Here is a 25,710-nt window from a genome sequence, read left to right as displayed (position 1 = left end):
CAGTGGTTAAACGGATGCCATGATGATGGATAGTGTTGAGATAGTCTAAAAGGGATGAGAGAGCAGATGCATAAACAAAGCACCCACAGAGTTTCGAGTGGACAAAGGACCAGTACAAAAAGAGGAGGGTGGTTCAATTGGCACCCCAAGAAGTACCATTGAGGACATGTAGGGCACAGAGACTGAACAACGGGCTGCCAGGTAAGAGACATGGGAGGACTATGAGAGTTTCCTATCGAGCATGAGCCCCAGGGACTTCATAGTGTCAATGAATGGAAGGGCAACAGGCCCAAGATGTAGAGATGGTGGGAGAAACCATTTGCACCACCAGAAATTCATACAGACTGTTTTGTCAGTAGAAAAGTGAAAGCCATAAGCAATTCTCCAGGAGTGAAGATGATCAAGACAGCACTGAAGACGCCGCTCAGTGAGACAGGTACATGGAGAACTGCAATAGATGGCAAAAATCATCGACAAAAAGGGAGCCGGAGACGCCCAGCGGGAGGCAGGCCTTTATAGGATTAATGGCGATAGAAAAGAGGATGATACTCAGGATGGAACCATGAGGCACTCCATTTTCCTGAATAAAGGTGTCCGACAAGGCAGAAACCAAATGCACCTTGAAAACTCGGTCTTGTAAAAATGCCCGAAGAAAACAGGCAGGTGCCCACGGAAGCCCCACACGTAAAGAGTATTGAGGATACCAGTTCTCCAGCACGAGTCGTAGGCCTTCTCCAAATCCAAAAACACAGCCACAGTCTGGGATTTCCACAGAAAACCATTCATGACATGGGTGGACAGAGTAACGAGATGGTCAACTGCAGAACGCCGCACTCTAAATCCACATTGTGCATTTGTAACTAAATGGCGAGACTCTAGCCACCATACCAGCCGGGCATGAATCATACGTTCCATCACCTTACAAATGCAGCTGGTACAAGAGATTGGGAAGAAGCTAGAAGGAAGGTTTTTGTCCCTACTGGGCTTAGGTATGGGTATGATGATGGCTTCATGCCAGGGTCCAGGAAATGCGCCCTTAGCCCAGATGTGGTTTTATGTGTTAAGCAGAAAGTGCTTGCCTGCAAGAGAGAGGTACTGCAACATCTGAATGTGGATAGCATCTGGCCCTGGGGCGGAGGACCGGGATGAACTGACAGATTGCCCAAGCCTCCTCCACTCGTTTCTGATGGATGAAGGCAGGCTGATAGTGGGAAGAACTCTAAACTTCCACAAAATAGCGGCCCAAGGTGTTGGAGATTGCAACAGGATCAACGATGACATCAGCACCAACTGTCAGGCCAAAAATGGGGGAATGGACCTCGGTTCCAGAGAGCCATCGGAGGTTGGCCCACACGACAAAGGAAGGTGTGGCACTGTTAAAAGAACTAGTGAATGAAATTCAACTAGCTCTTTTGCTATCCCGAAGAACTCTACAACACTTTGCACCTATCTGTTTATAATGAATGCAGTTTGCAAGCTTAGGGCGGCGGTTAAATACATGGAGGGCACATATCAGTGTACGAATTGTGTCGCAGCATACCTCAGTCCACCAAGGGACTGGGAAATGAGATGGTAAAGAGGAAGTGCGAGGAATGGAACATTCTGCAGCAGTAAGGATAACATTGGTGAGATAGTCATCACAACTGAGGAAATCTTGTTCTGCGAAGGCTGCCAGAGAGGGGTAATGCTGCCAGTCAGCCTTAGTAAGCTGCCATTTGGGCTGCATGTGGATGGGGTAGAAGTCAGCAGACAGACAGCACACAGGAACGGGCCACTCAAGACGATGGGCAAGCTGGGTCATGCAAAAGGATAGGTCCAAATGGGAATAGGTGAGCGAAGACTCAGAAAGGAAAGTGGTGCTCCAATGTTAAGGCAGAAGAGGTTGAGTTGGTTAAGAAGGTCAGCCAACAGGGCACCTCTCTGGCAAGTCCTGGGAGAACCCCAAAGGGGATGATGTGCATTAAAATCACCGAGTAGCAAAAAGTGGGGGAGGTAGCTGCCCAATAAGCTGAAGGAATTCTGCCCTGGTGACATAGAAGGATGGAGGTACATAAATGGTACAGAGGGAGAAAGTCAGGTGGGGAAGGAAAAGGTGAACAACAACAGCTTGAAGACGGGTAGTCAGGGAGATGTGTTGACTATGAAAGTCACCCTGTATGAGCAGCATAATGCCCCCATGACATGGGATGCCAACCTCAGGGGGAAGGTCAAAACCAATTGGTAAGTAATGTGAAAGCTCAATGTGGTCTTGAGGGCGCAATTTTGTTTCCTGAAGGCAGAGTACAAGGGGATGCAATGATGCTAGAAGCAGCCGTAAATCCTCTTGTGCTAATCCTCTTGTGCTTGTGTGGTCAGTCTGTGGAGTCAGACGCTGAAAAATGGTTGGTGGTGCGCACCAGTGAGACAGAGGCCAACCGGACTAAGTGACCATGTGGCGACACCGTTGAGCAGGATCTTCGAGTTGGTGAAGGAGAAGACCGTTTGTCTTTAGCAGACTTCTTCGAGCTCTTCTGGTTAGAGGAAGACATGGGTGTTGTTTGGCTGGAGGGACGGAGGAAGTCTTCTCACTTGGGAGTATTCCTTTAGTCCTTTCCTGCCTGTTGGTTGTGTAGTGGGTAGCTTCGTCCCTTTAGGCAAGAGTGACAGTTTGTTGGACAGCATGACAGGGGGAGGGGGGGGGGGGCAGTGATGCTATCTTGACACCGGGCAACTTCACAACCTCAGAGTCAAATTTGAGGGCGCACGCCTGTGTGGCCATGTCCTTCATGGAGTGAGGGGTAACAAGAACTGAACTATACGTGCACGATGGAAGAACAAAGGGTTTGCGACTAGCCAGTAACTTGCGAGCTACTGGGTAAGGCACTTTTTCCTTTACCTGTATCTCTTGAACAACCCGCTCATCTAGATACACAGGACAATCCCTGGAGGAGGTGGCGTGGCCGCCATCGCAGTTGATACAGTGGGGAGAAGGAGGTGGACATTTGCCCGCGTGTGCATCCCTGGCACAGGTTACGCATGTGGCTGGGTGTCGACAAGACGTTCTTGTGTGACTGAACCAATGACACTGGTAGCAACGCATCGGATTCAGAATTTATGGCCAGACTGTTATGATTTCATAGCCTGCTTTAATCATGGATGGCAGCACCACACTACCAAAGGTGAGGAAAAGAGTGCGTGTGGGCACCAAGGAGGAATCTGCCTTTTCATTACACAATGGACAGCAATGTCACCCATCATCAGAGAGGTAAGATTGTATTTCAGCCTTGGTTAGATGGTCAAGCAGCCTGGTGTAAATTACACCACGGGAAGAATTCAAAGTTCTACGTGCCTCGACATGAACAGGGTAGCTGTAGACAAGCAAAGCAGAAAGTAGTAGTAGTAGTAGTAGTAGTAGTAGTAGTAGTAGTAGTAGTAGTAGTGCTTGAGAATCAGAAGCCGTCTCCAAAAGCAAAGTGCCATTCCGTAAACGAGAGCAGGATTTCACAGGGCCAGCAATGGCATCAACACCTTTCTGAGTAATAAACGGATTGACCTGGTGAAGGACTAACCGTCTTCAGTACATGATACCACACAGAACCGTGGTGCAGTGGGAAGGGTATTCGAATCAGTAGCCTCATACGTCAACGTCGATGGAGAGGATGATTGATTCATCCCCCATTACGGCCAGTGTCTCCAATGGCTTCCAACTGGGGCCCCATTCACAAGGGGCGCACACCCACCTTTGGTGACTGTTCACACCTCAGGTCACACCTCCCAAACACCTGACAGAGGGACCAATGGCCTATCTTGGAAGGTTGCAGCTCAGGCAATCACCCCTCCCTGGGCCTGGCCTGTACCAGGGGGTATGTGCGAACCCTACCTGTCGACCCAGGGCTGGGAATTACGCGTTACCCAGTCACCTACAGAGCCCTCAGGAGCGCGCAGGGAGGAAGAAGGAAAAAAGAGGATCCTCAAGCGCCAAAGTGGAGGAACGAGAAGGGAAACAAAGAAAGGAGAAGGGAACCAAGAAGAAAATTAAGACTGTTCGCAGGTCAGCCACAGAATGCAGAACATTCCCAATAATACCCCAAGACCTGTTTCCCAAGGAAGGGGAAGAAGAATAGCAAGAGGATACACATACAGCACGAAAGGGAAAAAGTGCTGCAAAGGCTGGGGCCCCACGATAGCCAAGCACAAACCTGCAAAAAGAGTGGCAAGACCCCTGGGGGGTTCCTTAACAGTGATAGCATCTTCCATTATGATAACTGTCCATGCCACAAGGCCAGAATCGTGCTGCTATCATTTGATAAACATTATAGTGAACTCACACTGATGTCTTTGGCATCAAATTCAGCTTATCTGAATCCAATGAAACCAAACTGGGATGCTATCAGGCACATCCACAAACCAACCACCCAAAAATTATGCAAAGTGAGTAGGTATCTGGTGCCACAAACCTCTGGAAGCCTATGAAATACTTGTCAAATCCATGGCACACAGAGACAGAATCAATGCTGAATTACATTACACTGGTGGATCAACATACTTCTGAGTAGGTGGTCATAATGTTTTGGCTCATCAGTGTATATCAGAATGTTGTTATATAAGATACACAACTGAACTTAATCTGAAAATTACCTAAACCCTGCTTTTTTTATAAAAGATCATGAACAGGGATACCAGGTCATCCATGTACTTTACCAACAATTTTATGTAATTTACTTGTAGGTACTATACAATAATTTAGTGCAATATTCACTTCAGTAATATAACAAATGCCTGTAGTTCTTTGTTGTTTCTGAAAGTTTACCTACAGGGACTTAAGGACTTAAGTGTTGGGGTGGGGGGGGGGGGAGAGGGGGGAGAGGGGGAGGGGGGGAGAGAGAGAGAGAGAGAGAGAGAGAGAGAGAGAGAGAGAGAGAGAGAGAGAGATATACCTGTGTGAAGTGGGTGGTGGTGCTGTATTTTGCTGGGAGGAGTCTTGAGCATTGTTGGAGCCTCCTGTTTCAGAAGTAAGGCTTGACATGCTTGAAAGGCTGGAAAGAACATCAGAGACAGGTGCCACTCCTAGTGAAGACAACATTTGATCCAGTTCCTTTCGTTGGTCCTTTTCAATTCCCAGGCCTCCAACAGCAGTCCGTAGAGCAGCTTCCTCGACCTGAGAAAAAAAAAAATTCACCTTGAATTACTTCAATGTAATAAAGCAAGCCATCATCTTTAATGTCGGACAACTGTCTCTGGCTACCAAGGCTAGACACTCTTGTTAACTAGGTCATAAAAGAGAAAACTAAAGAATACAAGGTAATAAGGATATTTTCACATTATGTAGCTTCATTTACTGCTCAAGAGTGTCATCTTCTGACTAGTTTGATGTAACTCTTTACGAATTCCTGAATTCCTCTCCTGTGCCAACCACTTAATGTCACAGAGGCACCTGCACCCAATGCCCACAGTTATTTGTTGGACATATTCCAATACCTGTCTTCTCCCACTGTTTTTACCCTCTACAGCTTCCTCTAGTACCATGGAAGTTACTCCCCAATGTCTTAACATGTTCTGTCGTTCTGACCCCTCATCTTATCATGTTTCTCTCCTTGCCGATTCTGCAGAGAACCTGGACTGCTAATCAGGCCGCTAAATCTTAAACACTCTTCTACAGCACCACATCCCAAACACTTCTTTCCTCTTCTTCTCTGGTTTTCCCAGTGTCCATGATTCCTTCCAAACAATGCTGTGCTCCAAACATACATCCTCACAAATGTTTTCATTATATTAAGGCCAATGGTCTATACTAGGAGGCATCTTTTGGCCAGGAATTCCTTCTTGTCTGTGCTAGTCTGCTTTTTATATCCTCCTTGCACTCTCCATCAAGTGTTAAATTATTTCCTAGGTAGCATCATTTCTTAACTTCATCTACCTCCTGGTCCCCATATCGATGGCAAGTTTCTAAGGTTATTTCTGCTACTCCTCATTACTCTCATCTTTCTTCACTCTCAATCCACATTCCATGCTCAGTAAACTGTTCATTCCATTTACTATGTCCTGCAATTCCTCCTTACTTTCACTGAGAACAGTAAGGTCATCAGTGAATCTTAGCATTGATATCTCTTCACCTTGAATTTTAATCCCATTCCTGAATCTTTCTTTTAAATTCATCACTGCTTCTCCGAAGTAGAGATTGAGGAGTAGAGAATAAAGACTGCATCCTTGTTTTGCATCCTTTTTAATGAGAGCTGCTCTTTCTTGGTATTCTATTCTTATTGTTCCTTTTTGGTGTTCATATATGTTGTACTGGTATATTACCCATCCTTCCCAATAGCTTACACCATTTTCTGAGAATTTGTTAATACTAATAATGCTGAAAGATTGAGTAAAATTTTATGGAATGATTTGTTTCATTTGTAGAGAAAAAATAACAGTAAAGAGAGTATATCTCTCACACTGTTTTGGGCCCCAGAAACAACATAGCGTGTCATGGCTTCAGCACCTGATGTACTGCCCAAACACCCACGACTTCAATGACCATTTTCATTCTGCAAGCTGGAAAACAGACCCCCAATTTACTGCCGCTTGCTACCATACAAAAAAAGTCTGTGTTCCAAGGTCATCTTAGATTCGGGCTGTGGGTCAAGTCACTTGCTCACATTTTATATTTTCATCTCCAAGAAATCATTTTCGGTGGTGTCACAGTCTGGTAATACTCTTCAGAATGTTCTGTTCACTCAGTGCACTGTCTGAACAAATCTGGAAGCAGGTGGGTGAGGGGAAGAGACATTCAGAATGAGGACAAATCTTTGATGAATTATTTTAAAAGGAATTCTCGTGTGAATGAACAAAACTGTGAAGATATCAATTCCAACTCACATACCCTTATTAGAATATTGGACACTGAAAGAAGGCAGCAAGGAGATCGCTAGGTGTTGCATAATTTTGCCTGGAGTAACAAACAATGTAGCATCAGAATTCATTGTTTTTGTGTGCAAAGGATACCGTATTTACTCGAATCTAAGCCGCACTTTTTTTCCGGTTTTTGTAATCCAAAAAACCGCCTGCGGCTTAGAATTGAGTGCAAAGCAAACGGAAGTTCTGAAAAATGTTGGTAGGTGCCGCCACAACTAACTTCTGCCATCGAATATATGTAGCGCTACACAAGCATGCTTTGTGGGCACAAAGATAAATACTGGCGCCAAAACCTTTTTTTTTTTCTCCGCCCTGAGTTTCGACCACTGCATTTTCATACATTGTTCAACAAAGTAAATACAAATTCCATATTGTTCATCTTCGAATGTAGCATAATTTCAATGTACTACGAAAATCCGACTGGCAAGACTATTAGGGATGTTTGTCAATATGGCCAACTCTATGTTCCGAGTTTTTTCCTACCCGTGAGAAGAGATGGTTGCTAATAGGAACCTGATGAAATGTGAATCACATGCAGTATTCTCTTCACCATAAGAATAATACGAAAATAAACATTTTGCCATGTATTCTTTCGTGTTTGCTGCTCTCATTTAAATCCTGTCTGCCTAATAAACTATGAAACTAGAGTGAAACAACAGCAAACGCGGAAGAATATACGTATCGTGTCATGTTTATATTCGTATTATTCTTATGCCTAATAGTGATATAGTCAGAAATGAAGCACGGCAACTGACTAGATTTTAAATGTAAGATGACTAATTTCTGTGCAGAATTTGATGTACTAAAGAAGCGGCCGCAAAGATGTCTCTTGCCATTGTTTCGCTAATGAGACGATTCCTCTCTCTCTCTTTTTTTTTTTTTAAGCGGCGGCAGCGCGCACAAAAGCAAGTCATGCCGCGAGTGGCGACAGGCCGTACACACACACTATCAGAATGCGACAAACAATGCATGACACAGTACAGTAATGCATTTTCAGCTTAGAGTGACGTAAACACCTATAACAAAGGAAACGGCACTTATCAGATCAAAGCAAAATAAGCAATCGATTCAAACCAGACGAAGCACGTGAAAAAGGAAGGGTACCCGTATACAGACGGACGGAGCGCCTGACGCATAGCAATGGCTACCTGGTAAAGCTTAACTGCTAAGCTTACGACTCTAACCAAACTACTGTAGCTGTATCGTCTTTCATTCGACCTAAATTGTGTCTCGTATTACAATGGACAAACTTTGTTTCGATTTGGAGGTGCAGCCTAAAACTTTTCTCTCCCCTTGAATTTCGAGTCTCAAATTTCAGGTGCGGCTTAGATTCGGGAAATATTTTTTTCCTTTATTTCGAGTCTCATTTTTGAGGTGCGGCTTAGATTCGAGTAAATACGGTATATGTTTACTGTCATTTATTTATTAAAAACCGTCTTCAGTATAACAATTGTCTTCACTAGTGTTGTTGTAACTGATCCTCAACTATGAGATATTTAATGTGATACCAACACAACAGTTCACTTGTAATGGCTTGATCACAACTTATGAGAATTTGCAGAAATTTGTTTTTCTTTTTAATGTTACATAGTAACATATTGACTATGAACTTTAACAAAGCTTCCTTTCTAACATCACTACCTTTACATATTATATTTATTTTCAGAACTTCGTCATTTACTAAAGGTACATGGTATTTTAAATACAATAATAAGATGTCCTGATTTTTTTAATGACTATACTCCAACATGTCTCAGAATTGTGATTTAAGAAAAATATAACAGAAAAGGCAAAAAAAGCAAATAATTACATCTTTTTGTTCCTTTTCTCTCCGACGTCGTTCTTTTTCTTCACGTATCAGTCTCAGCTTCTCTTTCTTCCTCTCAAGTTCCGCCTTACGATCTGACATTGTGATCTACAACAAAAAATAATATGGAAGAATAAAATAAATTAGATACTTTCCAAATAGCAGCAATTATTTTTGTATTCTAAAAACACAATGAGTGTACAAACAACAAATATTAATCATAATTATGGGTGAATACAGTGTGGACGGCTAATGCAAATACTGTGACACTCCAAATCATCACTAGTGTCAAATACTCTATCACACAGTGATCAAGACAGGATGTGCCTCACTAAATATATTTGGAAAAATTTTGAAAAACAATCGGAAGACTGAAAGGCATCTAAGTTTTAACTGTGGCAATCGCCAAGGATATAATACTGCCAGTTAGTATTACAGACTTCTTAAGACCTTTAGAGATCACTACAAGGTGTGGAGTCTGAAGTACACTGAGGTGTACAGCTTTATTGCCACCAACAGAATGACATTTCAGGGATAGAGCAAAATGTTTTGAGACAACATTAGCATATGGAACTGTGGCTGAGTTAGCCCCTCTTCTAACTGTAATCTGTTGCAGATCCCTTGAACAAAAAAGTGTGCCCAGTTCTTGGAAAAAGGCACACGTCACACCCACCTGTAAGATGGGTAGTAGAAGTGATCCATTGAACTACTGTTCTATACCCTTGACATCGATTTGTTGTAGAATCTTAGAAAATATTACGAGCTCAAACATAATGAGCTATCTTGAATGGAATGACCTCCTCAATGCCAACCAGCATGGATTTCAGAAACATCTATCATGTGAAACCCAATTCACACCTTTCTCACATGACAAACTGAAAGATTTGGATTAGGGCAATCAGGTAGGTACTGTACTTCTTGTTTTCCGAAAAGCATTTTACTCAGTACCACACCTACACTTACTGTCTGAAGTACGATCATATGGGGGTAATAAGTAAAATTTGTGACTAGATTGAGAGCTTTCTGGTAGGGAAAGCACAGCATGTTATCTTCAGTGAAGATTCATCATCAGATGTAGAAGTAACTTTGGGTGCACCCCAGGGAAGTGTTGGGACCCTTGCTGTCCATGTAGTGTATTAATGACATTGCAGACAATGTTATAAAAACTGCATAAATATTCAGCGAGTTCTTCGTAAGAATTCAAAAATGATGCAGAGGCTAACAAATTGCTTTCCATGTTCAGAAACGTGAAATTGTGCACTTCAAAATACAAGAAAATGTAGTATCCTATGACCGTAACATCAATTAGTCACTGCTGGAATCGGCAAACTCATACAAATGCCTTACAGTAACACTTTGTAGGGATATGAAATGGGTTGATCACATTGGCTGAGTCATGGATAAAGCAGATGGTAGACTTCAGATTTTTGGTAGACTATTAGGGAACTGCAATCAATATACTAAGGAGACTGATTACAAATCACTTGTGCGACCGATTCTAGAATATAGCTCAACTGTATGGGGCCCACACCAGATAGGACTAACAGGGTATATTGAACATATACAGAGAAGGGCAGCACAAATAGTCACAGGCTTGTTTAATCCATGGGAGAGTGTCACAGAGATACTGCAAGGAACCAAACTGGAAGATTCTTGAGGATAGGCGTAAACTATCCCACGAAAGCCTACGGGGTCATTCCATGCCAAGGGGACCAATATTAAAAGGTATCCCCACTTGACCCTCTCCGAATCAAATGAAATTTGGTGTGAAGGTTCCATATTGTCTTTGATGGTTCTATAGCAACTTTCACCCAGAATCTTCAGTGGTTGAATTTTTGGGGGCTTTTAAAGAGAGGCTACTAATCTTCACATCACATACAAAGGTGCAAATGTGCAAAGTTTGCTAAGCTTTTCTAAAAGTTCTAGCAGACATTTCATCATTTGCTTTAATATACATAGACAACTTTTTATGCTGAATCACACCTTGGCAAAAATTAGGGATTTAGCCACACCTAAATATAGATACAAGTCTCTAAAGTGGCTAAAAAAAATTCATCGTGCTATTCCGAGAGCCAAGGTTTGACCGACCACTGCTACTTTTCATATGAACCAATCACATCAAAACTTTGGAGGGTTATTCCTACCTATGATGTCTATATGTGGATCAGAATTAATATTGGATGCCTAGATGAAAAGATATGCAACTGCAAAGTTTGTCAAAATTATCTAAGTGCAAATTTTAGGGTATTTTTGGGAGGCAATATCTCAACTGTGTCTTGTTCAATCCTTCCTGCTTGCTACAGCTTGAAAGATCATGCTTAAGCATTCCAAGCTATATTGTTTAATTTCTGGATCTTGCATATTGATAAGTAAGAATATCAATCAAAAGTAGGGAAAATGAATTATCAATAAATACAAAAATTAACACAATTTGAAGTAGTAAACTTAAAAAAAAAGTGTAATTGTAGTGTCTTTTAATAGTAAGATTTGCCATTGATTTATGGATTGTAACTATGCTAATAAGAAGTGTTTTTACATTATTTTCCAGTATAGAATACAAATATAGTTAAACCTTAGAAAATGCTCTTCAGATTATAAGATCTAGAAGATCATGACGGCAAGCTATCTTGCTTTAGAATGTTTTAATCCTACAAGGCATGATGGTGCATATATACATTGTCAGCCAATTTCCATTTGCATTATAAAGCAGCAATATTTTTGTACAGCTATATTCTTGCAGCAGTGATACATTGCTGAATCACCACTTTCAATTGCTGCTTTCATTCTTGGCAGTTTTCGCAATGTCAGTCTTCTGTGCAATGTAAGTGCTGGTGTTGACATTGTTCAATCTTAGAGCTGTATACTGAGTATTTGAATAATCAATAATCGTTGTAGCTGAAGGTAGGCTCTAAAACAATATGTTTTGATATTTTTTATACAAAGAAATCTGAATCTGCTATGCTTCAAACCAAAATATTCATGAGCTTTCAAAACTGCTTGTTATAGGGTAATAAACTAATGTATAAAATGAACCACGAGACCCTTGCACTCTGCTACTTTGGTGGATCAGATGGAGTTGATTGTCATAAGTCATCACCATTCTATTATGGGAAAAGTCAACTACGATCAGTTAATGAAAAGTCACCAGTGGACAAAGAGCTTCTACAATGTAGGTCTGGAGTTGATTTTACTGAAGTTGCCCAAATTTGTCCCTACCATAATGCCTTATGATGACAAAATTTTAATTCCTACAGAAAACTTGCTGCAACCTGATTGGTAAAGAAAAACGTGTAATCAAGAAGGCTTTAACTCCAGTAACCATTGCAATGTCGACAGGCTGAAGTTACTGACTAATGAAGTTTTTAAACCTGGCCAGAAAATTTGTACCTAATGTAGACATGAAGTGGCCCAAAAAGAATCATCCCACCAGGATAAGCAAGTATCATCATCCACTGAAGATACAGATGTTGTTGATGCTTCCTTTACTGCTAATACTTCATTACCATCACTTGTGAGTCACCATTAAAGCTTCAACGGATCAGCAAAAGGGATTCAATGGGATACATAAAGTGCAAAGTTCTGAAAGCCCAAAGCAGCATTACTAAGGTAATGCCACAGCTGTTGGTGTGAGCCAAGTAGATATTGCACAAATACAAACAGAAGAGTGCCAAAACTGTAAAGATATGGACATCTTAATTGAAGAACTTAAGATTAAGCTTCAGACTTCAAATAATTGCAGTAAAGTTCAAATTTTGACCCTGGTCCGAAATAGCTGGACTATTGAAAAAAAAAAAAAAAAACGGCTAAAGAATTTGCTGTTTCAACTAAAATGGTGAAGAAGGCTAGGAAACTAAAGATGGAAGATGGGATTTTGGCAACATCTGCAAACCAAAAAGAAAAAAGCTCAGTGTGGAAGTAAAACAAAATGTCCTCACTTTTTTGAAGATGATGAGTTTTCTCATTTATGTGCCAGCAAAAAGGATTGTGTTGCAGTAAGAATAAATGGGGAAAAGATTCACAAGCAGAAACGCCTGCTCCCTTGTAACCTGAAAGAAATGTTCATTGCTTATTGTAAACAATATGGAAATCAACTACGATTCTCAAAATATTGTGAGCTCAGGCCGAAATGGTGTACTACAATTGGTGCTTCTGGATCACATTCAGTTGTGTATGAGCAATTCATCAAATTAATCATGGCTTAAGCAACATCTATCCAATTTGACTACAAGGATTTGATGAAAAAAAAGCTGTATGCAGTTTGGAATCAAAATGTTGATTGTCAGGTTGTGAGGAATGTCCAGGAAAAATGCAACTAGAGGCTTTTCATGAAGATGCTTTTAAAGACTAATCCTGAAGAATCAGTAGAATACAAGCAATGGGTCCATACTGACAGAGATACATTAGAGACATGTCAGATTACTGTTTAAGATTTCATGGAGGCACTAATTTTGAAAATTACCAGTTCGAGAAGCCATCACTTTGTGTCAAAACACCAAAGTTTACACCGTATGCAGCTAGAAAGAAGTCTTGCAGAAAATGAATTAATTATATTGATGGACTCTGATGAGAATTTTTCTTGTTGTTCAATATGCTGTGCAAGGATTTCACTGGGAGAATAGGCAGGCCACATTACATCCATTTGTTGTCTATTTTGGGGACAAAGAATGTCAGAGTATTAGCATTTGTATGGCCAGCAACTGTCTCCATCATGAAACCACTGCTGTTCATGCCTTTCAAATAAAATTAATAGCATATTTAAAGACAAAGATTGAAAAAATTAAGAACATTTATTACTTTGGTGATAGTTCAAACAATGGAAAATCCAGGATGGAATGTAACAATACCAGAGAAGGAAAGTTACTACTCACCATATAGCGGAGATGCCGAGTCGCGATAGGCACAATAAAAAGATTCACACAATTAAAGCTTTCGGCCACGAAGGCCTTTGTCAGCAGTAGACACACGTGGCTGGTCGACCACGAGAATAAAAAGGAAAAGCCAGCCAATCTGTGACACATTAAAACATCCAGCCTAAAAGCATTGGAGTGGAGAACACAAAGGGGCAAAAGACATGCACGAAAACTTAACCGAAGACTCCGTCGCAGGGCAGCCAAAGAAGAACAGCTCACCAAGATATGGGCCACTGTCAGCCAGGTGCCGCACTGACACTGAGGTGGGTCATCACGGCGCAGGACGTAGCCATATGCCACCCAAGCATGGCCAATGCTGAGCCGACAGATTACCGCACAGTCCCTGCGAGACGCCCGCGTAGAGGTATTCCACACATTCGTAGTCTCCTTAATGGCACACAGTTTATTGTGCATACTGAGGTTATCCCACTCTGTATCCCAAAGCCGCAAAACCTTGCGGCGTAGTACTGAACACAGATCAGTTGCAGAGAAACCAATCTCCGTAAGTGGTTTCCTTGTAGCCTGTCAGCAAGTTTGTAGCCTGGGATTCCGACATGACCTGGGGTCCAGACAAACACCACTGAATGACTGGACCGTTCCAGGGTATAGATGGACTCCTGGATGGTCGCTACCAAAGGATGACAAGGGTAACACTAGTCGATAGCTTGTAGGCTGCTCAAGGAGTCAGTACATAGAAGAAATGACTCCACCGGGTATGAAAGGATGTGCTCAAGAGCATGAGATACAGCCACCAGCTCGGCAGTTCAACAATGCAGCCATCGGGCAAGGGAAGCTGTTCGATATGTCCTCCATGGACATATGGGAAGCCAACATGATCATCAGCCATCGCACCATTGGTGTAAACCACTTCACGGCCTCGGTACGTGTCAAGAATCGAGAGGCAGTGGCAGCAGAGAGCTGCGGTGTTAACTGAGTCCTTATGGACATGTGAATGGTCAAGAAGTAGCTGCAGCCTATGTGTACACTATGGAGGTGTACATGAATGAACCTCAAGTAGAGGTGGTAAAGGCAAGAACTCCAGTTCGGAAAGAAGGGATCGGACACGAACTGCAATTGGAAGCCCTGAACTGGGCGACCGATGCGGGAGATGAACCGCCGTGGGTGGGAAAAGGAGACGGTGATTCGGATGCGCAGAAGAACTACGAACGAGTGCAACGAAACTGACCAGCAGTTATGCATGCCTAACCTGCAATGGACGGACTCTGGCCTCCACCAGGACACTGGTCACCGGACTCATCCTTAAAGCTCCTGTCACTATGCGAACGCCACAGTGGTGCACTGGGTAGCATAAACACAGTGCTGAGGGCACCGACAAACCATAAACCAGACTCCCATAGTCAAGGCGGGATTGAACAAGGGCTCTGTAGTCCTGCAGCAGCGTAGAGCTCTCTGCACCCAAGTTGGTTTGCTCAGGCAGCGTAGGGCATTTAGGTGCTGTCAACACTTCCGCTTAAGCTCACGGAGGTGAGGAAGTCAAGTCAATCGTGCATCGAAAACCAGTCCTAAGAATCTATATGTCTCCACTACAGGGAGTGGACCATCATTAAGGTAAAGTTCTGGTTCCGGATGAATGGTAAGACACCGACAGAAGTGCATAACACATGACTTTGCGGCTGAAAACTGGAAACCGTGGGCTAGAGCCCATGACTGCGCCTTGTTGATGGCTCCCTGCAGGTGCTGCTCAGCAACACCAATACTGGTGGAGCAGTACGATATGCAAAGTCGTCTGCATACAGAGAAGGTGAGACAGATGGCCCTAAAGCTGCTGCTAGACCATTAATAGCCACTAAAAATAGAGATTCACTCAATACAAAGCCCTGAAGGACCCCATTCCCCTGGATATGTGGGGAACTATGAATGGTACCAACTTGGACATTGAAAGTATAAAGCAACAGGAAATTTTGGATAAAAATCTGGAGTGGGCCTCAAGGACCCCACTCATATAATGTGGCAAAGATATGGTGTCGCCAGGTAGTGTCATACACTTTATGTAAATAAAAAAATATGGCAACCAGGTGTTGGTGTCTGGAAACGACTGTTTAGATGGCAGATTCGGGGGACACAAGATTATCAGTGGTAGAGTGACCCTGGTGGAAGCCGCTCTGACATGAAGCCAGCATGGCACACGAATCCAGGACCCAACCCAACCGCTGACACACCATATGTTCCAGCAGCTTACAAAGAACGTTGGCGAGGCTGATGGGCCGATAGCTATCCACATCAAGCGGGTTTTTACTGGATTTGAGCACCAGAATGATGTTGCTCTCCCACCATTGTGATGGAAAGACGCCATCACACCAGATCCAGTTGAAGATGATGAGATGTCGCTTGTAGTCAGATGAGAGACGTTTAATCATCTGACTGTGGATTCGATCTGACCCAGGAGCAGTGTCGAGGCAATGAATAAGGGCACTGAGGAGCTCCCACTCTGTAAATTATTATAGGATTCACTGTGGCATGAAGTAAACGAGGACTTTTCCTTCCAGCCGCAGTTTGAGAGGGCGAAATGCTGGGGAGTAATTCCCCGATGCAAAGTGCTCGGGCAAAGTGCTCGGGCAAAGTGCTCGGGCAAAGTGCTCGGGCAAAGTGCTCGGGCAAAGTGCTCGGGCAAAGTGCTCGGGCAAAGTGCTCGGGCAAAGTGCTCGGGCAAAGTGCTCGGGCAAAGTGCTCGGGCAAAGTGCTCGGGCAAAGTGCTCGGGCAAAGTGCTCGGGCAAAGTGCTCGGGCAAAGTGCTCGGGCAAAGTGCTCGGGCAAAGTGCTCGGGCAAAGTGCTCGGGCAAAGTGCTCGGGCAAAGTGCTCGGGCAAAGTGCTCGGGCAAAGTGCTCGGGCAAAGTGCTCGGGCAAAGTGCTCGGGCAAAGTGCTCGGGCAAAGTGCTCGGGCAAAGTGCTCGGGCAAAGTGCTCGGGCAAAGTGCTCGGGCAAAGTGCTCGGGCAAAGTGCTCGGGCAAAGTGCTCGGGCAAAGTGCTCGGGCAAAGTGCTCGGGCAAAGTGCTCGGGCAAAGTGCTCGGGCAAAGTGCTCGGGCAAAGTGCTCGGGCAAAGTGCTCGGGCAAAGTGCTCGGGCAACATGCCATTTATGTTAACACCAGGAACATCTGTTGGTCTGGTACCCGAAAACATGTTTGATCCTTGTCCAGACTTGGGAAGGCGACGTATGGTACTCAATGGTCGAGACGTATCTCTACCAACACTCCTGCTTCCGTCATCTGATAAGTTGGCAAATGTGGGCACAGAGTCGTTTAAAGTCTATGAAGTGCTCCAGGGTTGGCACTGTAGAGCTCGCCGATGCTCCTTAATTGCTTCAGCGACTTCCAGCGACCACCAAGGGACTGCCTTTCGCCGGAGGCACCCGAAAAAACGAGGGATCACATTTTCTGCTGCAGAAAGGATTGTTGTAGTCACCTGCTCAACCATAACATCAACATTCCCCTAAGGGGGAGATTCAATGGTGATAGCAGAGGTGAAAGTTTCCCAGTCCACCTTGTTTAAAGCCCATCTGGGCGTGCATCTGTGTGGCTGACTCTGGGGAAGTGACAGGAAGATGGGGAAGCGGTCAGCACCACATAGGTTGTCATGTGCTCTCCAGTGGATATATGGGAGAAGTCCTGGGCCGCAAATTGATAAATCAATGGCTGAGTAACTACAATAAGCCATACTGAAATGTGTGACGGCCCTAGTATTTAGGAGGCAAAGGTCGAACTGAGGCACTTAAGTTGCAACATCTTTGCCTCGGGCATTAAGCACGGTGCCACCCGACAACAGGTTATGGGCATTAAAATCTCCCAAAAGTAGGGAAGTTTTAGGGAGCTGATCTATCAGTGCAGCTAATACATTCAGGTGTACTGCACCATCTGGAGGAAGATATACATTGCATACAGTTATTTCCTGCGTCGTCCTTATTCTGACAGCCACTGCTTCAAGAGGGGTTTGAAGGGGCACAGTTTCACTACAGACTGAGTTTAGGGCATTAACGCTAACTCCACCTGACACACTATTATAGTCGCTATGGTTCCTGTAATATCCCTTTAGCCACGGAGGGCATGGGTCCGCATTGCTAGGAACCAGGTTTCCTGAAGGACAATGCAGAAAGCAGGTGTAAAGCTTAACTAGTTGCCGTAGCTCAGCTAGGCAGTGGAAAAACTGCCGCAATTCCACTGGAGGATGTCGTCATCGTGAGACTGCAAACGCATTGAACATTCAATGAGGAAATTTACACTTCAGGGTCACCTGCTGCCACCAACGTTTTAGCCTGAGCAGTCTTTATCCATTGTGTGAGGGTCCGGTGAGACCTAGGTCCTCAGCGGACGCCAGATCTCCACCTCATCCACAGATGCAAAGCTTGTTGGTAGTGGTGGAGTGGGTGCTACCACAATTCCCTTTGTCTTGGAGATCTTTTTGGATTTCTCTCGCTGCTCCTTGGGTTTCCCTGGCTGGGAGGACTTCACTGATTCAGTCTCCGGGACTGAGGACGAGCATGAAGTTCTACGACCAATTGCTTTTGGGCTCTTCAGCCATTGGCGGGTGTCATCTTTCCCACTAACAGAAACACCTGGAAAGGGAGTGACCCAAGGGACCCCTTCCTAGCGAGAGAAGCCGAAGAAGACTAATACTTCTCCAGCGCAGAAGTGGAGACTGATATCCCCGATGGTTGAGGGGGGGGGGGGGTTGTTGCCCCCAAAGTAGGTGGTGTCAGAGCAACAAGGAGGGAAGTGCCCCACCATCAAGAGGGCAGCTGTAGTCTTCTGGCTCTGAGAGGTGACTGGGGTTGACAGAGCTGTTGGGGCTAGAACTGTTGTAGCGGCAGCATGAGACGATGCCATTTGTACAGGATGTAGGCATTCAAATTTCTTCTTAGTCTCAGTGTAGGTCAGTTGGTCCAGGGTCTTCTACCCCATGATTTTTCTTTGTTTCTGGAGAATCCTGCAGTCAGGCAAGCAAGGCAAATGGTGCTCTCCACAGTTGGCACAGATGGGAGGCAGGGCACATGGAGTATTGGGATGTGACGGGCGTCCGCAATTTCGACTGGCGGCACTGGAAGTACAGCAGGAAGATGGCGGAGCTGGAAGTACAGCAGGAAGACTTATGGCTGAACTTCGACCATTTAAAGCATTGCATTGGGGGAGGGATACGGGGTTTTACATCACACTGGTAGACCATCACCTTGACCTTCTCGGGTAATGTATCACCCTCTAAGGCCAAGATAAAGGCACCAATGGCAAACTTATTATCCCTCGGGTCCCAGTAGACACGCTGAATGAAATGTACACCTCGCCACTAAATTGGTGCGCAGCTCATCGTCAGACTGCAAAAGAAGGTCCCTGTGAAATATGATACCCTGGACCATATTTAAGCTCTTATGGGGCGTGATGGTTACAGAACCATCCCCCAGCTTGTCACAAGCAAGTAATGCCTGTGACTGGGCAGATGATGCTGTTTTGATCAAGACTGACCCAGATCTCATTTTTGACAAGCCCTCCACCTCCCCAAACTTGTCCTATAAATGCTGAACAAAAAACTGAGACTTCATCGTCATGAAAGATTCCCCATCAGCTCTTGAACATATGAGGTACCAGGTCGAATAAGTGCTGCTGCCATCCTTAGCCTGACTTTCCCCTCATGGTGTGGCCAGGGATGCGACCGATTTAGGGTCATACTTCCGTGTGTTGAATTGGGCCCGTGAACGCTTAAGAGACTGCTGGTGTTTGACCACCAACAAGGGTGGATGTACTATGTTTCATCACATGGCATCTGCTCTGATGCCCCCCACTCTGACCAGGAGCCCTCCCCATGGGCGCCACCCAGCTGCAGCAAACGCCACCTGGCAGGATGGCCATTGCCGGGAGTACCAATGCCCCAGGGTGAAGGGCATCTACTCTGCTGCATACATGGGGAGTTAATGGCACCGTCGTCAGCAGAGTGATCCGTGTGTGGTCAGGGGCTACAACCAACAGGGTACATGGAGGCCCCACCACAACAGACTGGCTACCATGCTGGGTCTCAGGTGCAACCAAGCAAACAAGTCCATTATCACTGTCAGTGTAGAAAACAGTATTGCACAGCTGATGGAAAAATACGCACCCAGGAGGGTGACCTCGCCCAACAGTTGAGAATGAGCAGAAGTGCAGATCCACATTGACGAAGGATGCGATAGGTCTCAGAGCATGATTGACAAGATGCACCATGTAAAGCGCCCTTCCCCAACTGGCTCGCTCTTCAAGGAAATTTTGAAGAATGGATGCCAAACGGTACAGGGGACCATCACATAAAGGCCGAAATGTGTGAGACTCCTTTTAGTCACCTCTTACGTCAGGCACGAATACCTCAGGCCTATTCTAACCCCCGGACCCACAGGTGGTAGAGAATGGTGGAAGCAGTATATAGAGGGTCTATACATGAGAGATGAAGGCAATATTATAGAAAGGAAAGAGGATGTAGATGAAGATCAAATGGGAGATGATATACTATGAGAAGAATTTGACAGAACTTTCAGAGTTCTAAGTCAAAGCAAGACCCAATGAGTAGATGACATTCCATCAGAATTATTGATAGCCTTGAGAGCACCAGCCATGACAAAACTCTTGCATCTGATGTGCAAGATGTATCATACAGGCGAGTTACCCTCAGTCTTCAAGAAGAATATCATAATTCCAATTCCAAAAAAGCAATTGCCGACAGGTGTGAAAATTATCGAACTATCAGTTTAGTAAATCATGGTTTCAAAATCCCAACACGAATTCTTTACACAAGAATGGAAAGACTGGTAGACGCCGACCTCGGGGAAGATCAGTTTGGATTCTGGAGAAATGTAGGAACATATGAGGCAATATTGACCCCATGACATATCTTAAGAGATAGGCTAAGGAAAGGCAAATCTACATTTATAGCATTTGTAGACTTAGAGGAACCTTTTGACATTATTGGCTGGAACAGTCTTTCAAATTGTGAAAATAGCAGAGGTAAAATACAAGTTGTAAAAGGCTATTTACAACTTGTGTAGAAATCAGACATCAGTTATACGAGCCGAGGGGTAAGAAAGGGAAGCAGTGGTTCAGAGGGGAGTGAGACAGGGTTGTAATCTACCATCGATGTTATTCAATCTGTACACTGAGCAAGCAGTAAAGGAAACCGAAGAAAAATTTGGAGTAGGAATTAAAGTCCAGGGAGAATAATTAAGAACTTCGAGGTTTGCCATTGAGACTGCAATTCTGTTAGAGACAACGAAAGACTTGGAGGAGCAGTTGAATGGAATGGATAGTGTACTGAAATGATAATGGAATGTAGCAGAATTGTATAAGGTGATGCTAAGTGAATTAGATAGGAAACAAGACACTCAAAGCAGTAGGTAAGTTTCACTATTTAGGCAGCAAAATAACTGACAATGGCCAAAGTAGAGAGGATACAAAATGTGGGCAGGCAATGGCAAGAAAGGCACTTCTGAATAAGAGATATTTTTTAACATAACATATAGATGTAAGTCTTTTCTGAAGGTATTTGGAGTGTAGCCATGTATGGAAGTGAAACATGGAGGATAAACAGTTTAGACAAAAGGAGAATAGAAGCTTTCAAAATGCGGTGCAACAGCAACAACACATTCTAAGGAGGTTAGATGGAGGTCCCGGCAGAGGCATGTGAGGCACATAACAATTAGTAATCCCATTCGGGGTATTAGAGAGTCAACGACCATTGTATACATAAAGAATGTGAAAAGATCAGGGGCAGGTTCTCAGATGGCACTTGTAAGTGAGCACCAGTTGGTATTGTCAGAGCTGAAGAGGGAAGCTTCCATCAGTGATTGGGACCTAGTGCATACAGAGCAGAGCAGCACATTTTGCAGTCCAAGAGGTGTGTGCAATGAACAGAGGGCATTAAGCTTCCGTGTGCAGCTACTCTTTAGTTGACTAATGTAAGGCAGACAAGTCAGATTTTTATCAAAAAGGAGGCCCAAACATCAGGACTGGGTAATAAAATCCATGTGCTGGTTACACAAGTAGAATTCCAGATCATTACGGACTGTGTTATGACAACAAATGGATGACCCACATTTTTGCAGGAGACAGTTGGAAACCACAGCAGAGGGCTCAAGCAGAGGTTCTTTGCATGGTGCCTAGGAGTTGCTGTTCAGTCACACCTTGAATCTGGCATTCAGCCAATGCTACAGAGTGGGAGCTACACCAAATGTAAAACTCATTGATATACGGTACAGGGATGGCTTCAGTGACCTGACAGAGGTCACTAGCCCATCGATGGTGAATAGGAAATGTGGACACTCTGCATGGTGGTCTGCATAATGCTGAGTGAAGTATCAATGCTAACCTGGAACAACTGGTGGGATAAAAATGACAAAAATTGGCACGGAGCCTGGAAAGCCTGTCTTGGAGGTACATAAAATGCGATGGTGTTAGGCTGTGCGTTATGCTTTATGTAGGTCACAAAACTACAATGAGGGGTTGGTGCTTACAAAACGCCTGTCGGCTTGCCATTTCCAACCTACCTAAATGGTCAGTTGTGGATATTCCTACCCACCCCCCACCCCCACCCCTGCAAATCACACTACTAGCGGGACAAAAATCCCCAAAGTTCAAGAACCAGGATTATCTGCAGACAACCATCTTTTCAAGCAAGTAGCAGAGAACACTGGTGAGGCTAATCAATCATTAGCTGTCAACAGATGTTGGGTTTTTGCCTGGCTTAAGGATTTGGACGATAATAGTATCTCCCCACTGTGAAGGAAAACACCTTCGAGACAATTACGATTGAAGACCCCGAGTAGATGAAGCCTTTTAGTAACATTCAGATGCTAGATCATCTGATTATGAACTGAATCAGTGCCTTGGGCCATATCCTGAGATGAGGCAAGAGTCACAAGCAATTCCCTGTCAGTGAATGGTTCATTACGTAATACAACTAGGTGGGGGGGGGGGGGGGGGGGGAGTGAAATATAGAGGAGTGCAGTCCAACCTGTCGTTTCTGCATTAGAAAGGTAGCCGGGTACGAAAAGGATGCTGACACTGTCAGGAATTGAGATGGCGGGCCACAAGATGCTCAGTAAGAAATGATGATTTGATACAAGATCACTCAGAACGATGAGATATGGAACAGTTGTTTATCTTTAGTAGCCCAGAAGACTACAGACTGGCCAACACCTGTCAGAAAGAGGCATAAACTGAGGTGCCAAAATTCATGGAATATCCCCTAGTGAGTGTCCAGTGTAGTGCAGAAACTATGTGGCATGGAATCAGCAAGTTGTTTGAAATCCCCTGTAGAAATACTGAGCCATGCCACCTCCGTAGCCACCCATAATTACAGAAGTGTTGCCAGTGCAGGATTCTGTGCACCAAGTGACCTCTCAATTATGTCCCATAAATGTTTGATGGGATTCGTATTGGGTGATCTGCATGGCCAAATCATTCACTCAACCACTCCAGAACGTTCTTCTAAGCAATCGAAAAAGACGGACATGGAGGACTGTCATTCATAAAAATTCCAATCAATGGTTGGTTGGTTTTGGGGTTTGATGGGAGCTAAACATTGAGGTCATCAGTCCCCTGTTCCCAACACATGTAATTGTAAAAGGCCTATACAGTAAAAGCGTAACCTCTGCACCCAGCAGGAAGGAACACCAAGGGGTACAGAGCTAAAATAAAAACCGCAATAACACAAAATAGAGGACACTTAAAAGGAGCAGAGCAAATAGTTGACTAGAGTAAAACAGACTACAGTGGTTAATGGATCAGGTAAAAGGTCAACCACTCAACTACAAATGAAGAACCTCCAGCTGAAAAGTGTTGATAGAGGTACCAACGCAATTTGTTACCATAAAAGACACTATTTTGGTATCCACGTCAAAATTACAATTCGCTGGAGTGGGTGTAGCCTGAGAAATCATGCGAGCGCGCCCACACTAGAGTGGGTGATAAAACCCATCTGCACAGATAAAACGTAAAACTGGGTCAGCTATAGAGGCATCGTCACCTAGAATTAAAGGAAGTGCAGCTGGTAAATTAAAGGACTGCCGGAAGGGGGCTAAAAGGGGGCAGTCCATCAGAAGATGGACCACTGTCAGTCCTGCATCACAGCGACACTTGGACGGGTTCTCACAGCGAAGGAGATAGCTGTGGGTCAACTGCGTATGTCCAATTCAGCGACGGCAGAGAACAACTGAGCCCCTACACGTGATCCTCAAGGATGAGTTCCATACGGCCGTGGACGACTTTACCATACGGAGCTTATTTTGCGTGTTCAAGACAGACCATTCAGAGCTCCAGACATCGCGGACCTTGCGATGTAGGGCTGACCAGAGCTCTCTTTTCACGAGACCAAGCTCCAGGGGTGGCGAAGTGGTGGCCTGCTTGGCCAACCGATCGACACATTCGTTTCCTGGAATGCCGATGTGGCCCGGGGTTCACACAAACGTCACTGAACGCCCACATTCGGCGAGAGCAAAAACAGCATCTTTAATACCGCACACCAAAGGGTCCCGAGAAAAACACTGGTCGAGTGCTTGCAATCCACTCAGGGAGTCACTGCATGTGACAAATGACTCCCCAGGACAGGAGGAAAGGTGAGCAAGTGCACGATAAAGAGCAACCAGCTCTGCAGTGAAAACACTGCTCCCACAAGGTAGGGAATGCTGCTCAATATAATTGTCATGGATGAAAGAAAACCCAGTGCATCCATCGAACACAGAACCATCGGTGTAGACTACATCTGCATTGTGAAACGAGGCAAAAAGAGCCATGAATTGTTGACGAAGACTGGCAGGTGGAACGGAGGACTTGGAGTCACAGGACAAATCCAAGCAAAGCCGCAAGCAAGGGAGGGACCAAGCAGGGGTAGAAGAAGAGGACCAGAAGGATGGAGGGAGGGGAAAGGACTCTAATGACGAGAGAAGGTAACGAATGTGGACCGCAATTGGGAGACCCGACCTAGGCCACTGTCGTGGGGAGGGGAATGCAGAAGATGGAAAAAGGAGCCTGTGGTTTGGGTGGTCAGGCAAGGCATGGACGCGGGTGATGTATGATGCAAGCAACTGTTGTCGGCGGAATCGTAGGGGAGGGATTCCAGCTTCTACAAGAAGGCTAGTCACCGGACTAGTGCGGAAGGCACCTGTCTGGCAATTCCAGGGTCACCAGAATAGCCTTCTCCCAATTGTTCTCCTCCTCCTCCTGCTCCTTTGCAACATTTTATGGCCGAAAATAGTGAGGGCATGTCTGCTGTAGGCATGGGTTGGATGAAGATTGGAGCAGCCCTGAAACACAGAGGCTACGGCTCCAAATCCAAATGGCATTGTGTTGGTTCAATTGACGTGTTTCATGTACGTAATGTCACCCTGACGCCACCAACTCTGACCAAGGGTTCTCCCCACAGGTCCAGATGACAAGAAGGGGATCCAATTGCAGCAAAAGGTCATCTAGCATGATGACCACAGCCAGGAGATCTCATGCCCCAGAAAGATGGCCATCTCCTCCTGGTTTGTGTGGGGAGATAGCAGCACAGGCAACAAGTGTAATCCTTATACTGTCAGGGGGCTAAACTTAAAAGGTAAATGAGACCCCAGGACATTAGATTGGCTACCACATTAGATTGTAAATGTATATATGAGTCTACACAGTTACTGTGCACTGAGAGTAGTTGACACTGTAGGCACTGGGCACTATTTAATACGTTCTTCCATAGTCAGTCCACACACTACAGCAAAAAATTTGAACATGGATGTGAAAGCCAGAAGTGGACCAAAATTATTTCTCCAAAAAGTGATGCAAGAGAAATTAACAAAGTTGTCAATTAAATAAAGCGGAACCTGTGGAAATAGCCAGTCAATATCAAAAGCTGCCAGCAAGAGAAAGAAATAGAAGTAGGAAGGGTAGTCTGAGATGTGAGCTTGCACTGCAAGGAAAGAAGTAGGTGCTGCAATAGCTTGGGGACCTGTGCTCACTGCAATTGCTTGAGGCTCCATACTCAGCCGGCACATACAAAAGAATCCTTAGCCCAAATGAGGGATGCAATTTATAGGTAAAGTAAACAAATAAAATAAAAAAAATTATGGTTCAATGTGGATCTGAACGACAGATGGTAAAAAAGGAGACGGAAGTA

At 44.6% G+C, this 25,710-nt stretch overlaps 1 protein-coding gene across 18 annotated transcripts in view; it reads right to left on the bottom strand.

Moving 5' to 3' along the window:
* LOC126095287 (cytoplasmic dynein 1 intermediate chain) overlaps positions 1-25,710 on the bottom strand; it is a 197,842-nt gene that overhangs the window by 161,772 nt on the left and 10,360 nt on the right. For all 18 annotated transcript variants that reach the window (XM_049910054.1, XM_049910055.1, XM_049910056.1 and 15 more), the window contains exons 2-3: positions 8,690-8,794; positions 4,917-5,137 (exon numbers count right to left, since the gene is read on the bottom strand). In XM_049910054.1, coding sequence (XP_049766011.1) covers positions 4,917-5,137; positions 8,690-8,788 — 320 coding nt within the window. In that variant the 5' untranslated portion in view covers positions 8,789-8,794. The remainder of the gene's footprint in view (positions 1-4,916; positions 5,138-8,689; positions 8,795-25,710) is intronic.

Source organism: Schistocerca cancellata, chromosome 8 (genome assembly GCF_023864275.1).
Source record: "Schistocerca cancellata isolate TAMUIC-IGC-003103 chromosome 8, iqSchCanc2.1, whole genome shotgun sequence".
Classification (NCBI taxonomy): Eukaryota; Metazoa; Arthropoda; class Insecta; order Orthoptera; family Acrididae; genus Schistocerca; species Schistocerca cancellata.
This window is presented reverse-complemented; position numbering and strand designations above follow the sequence as displayed.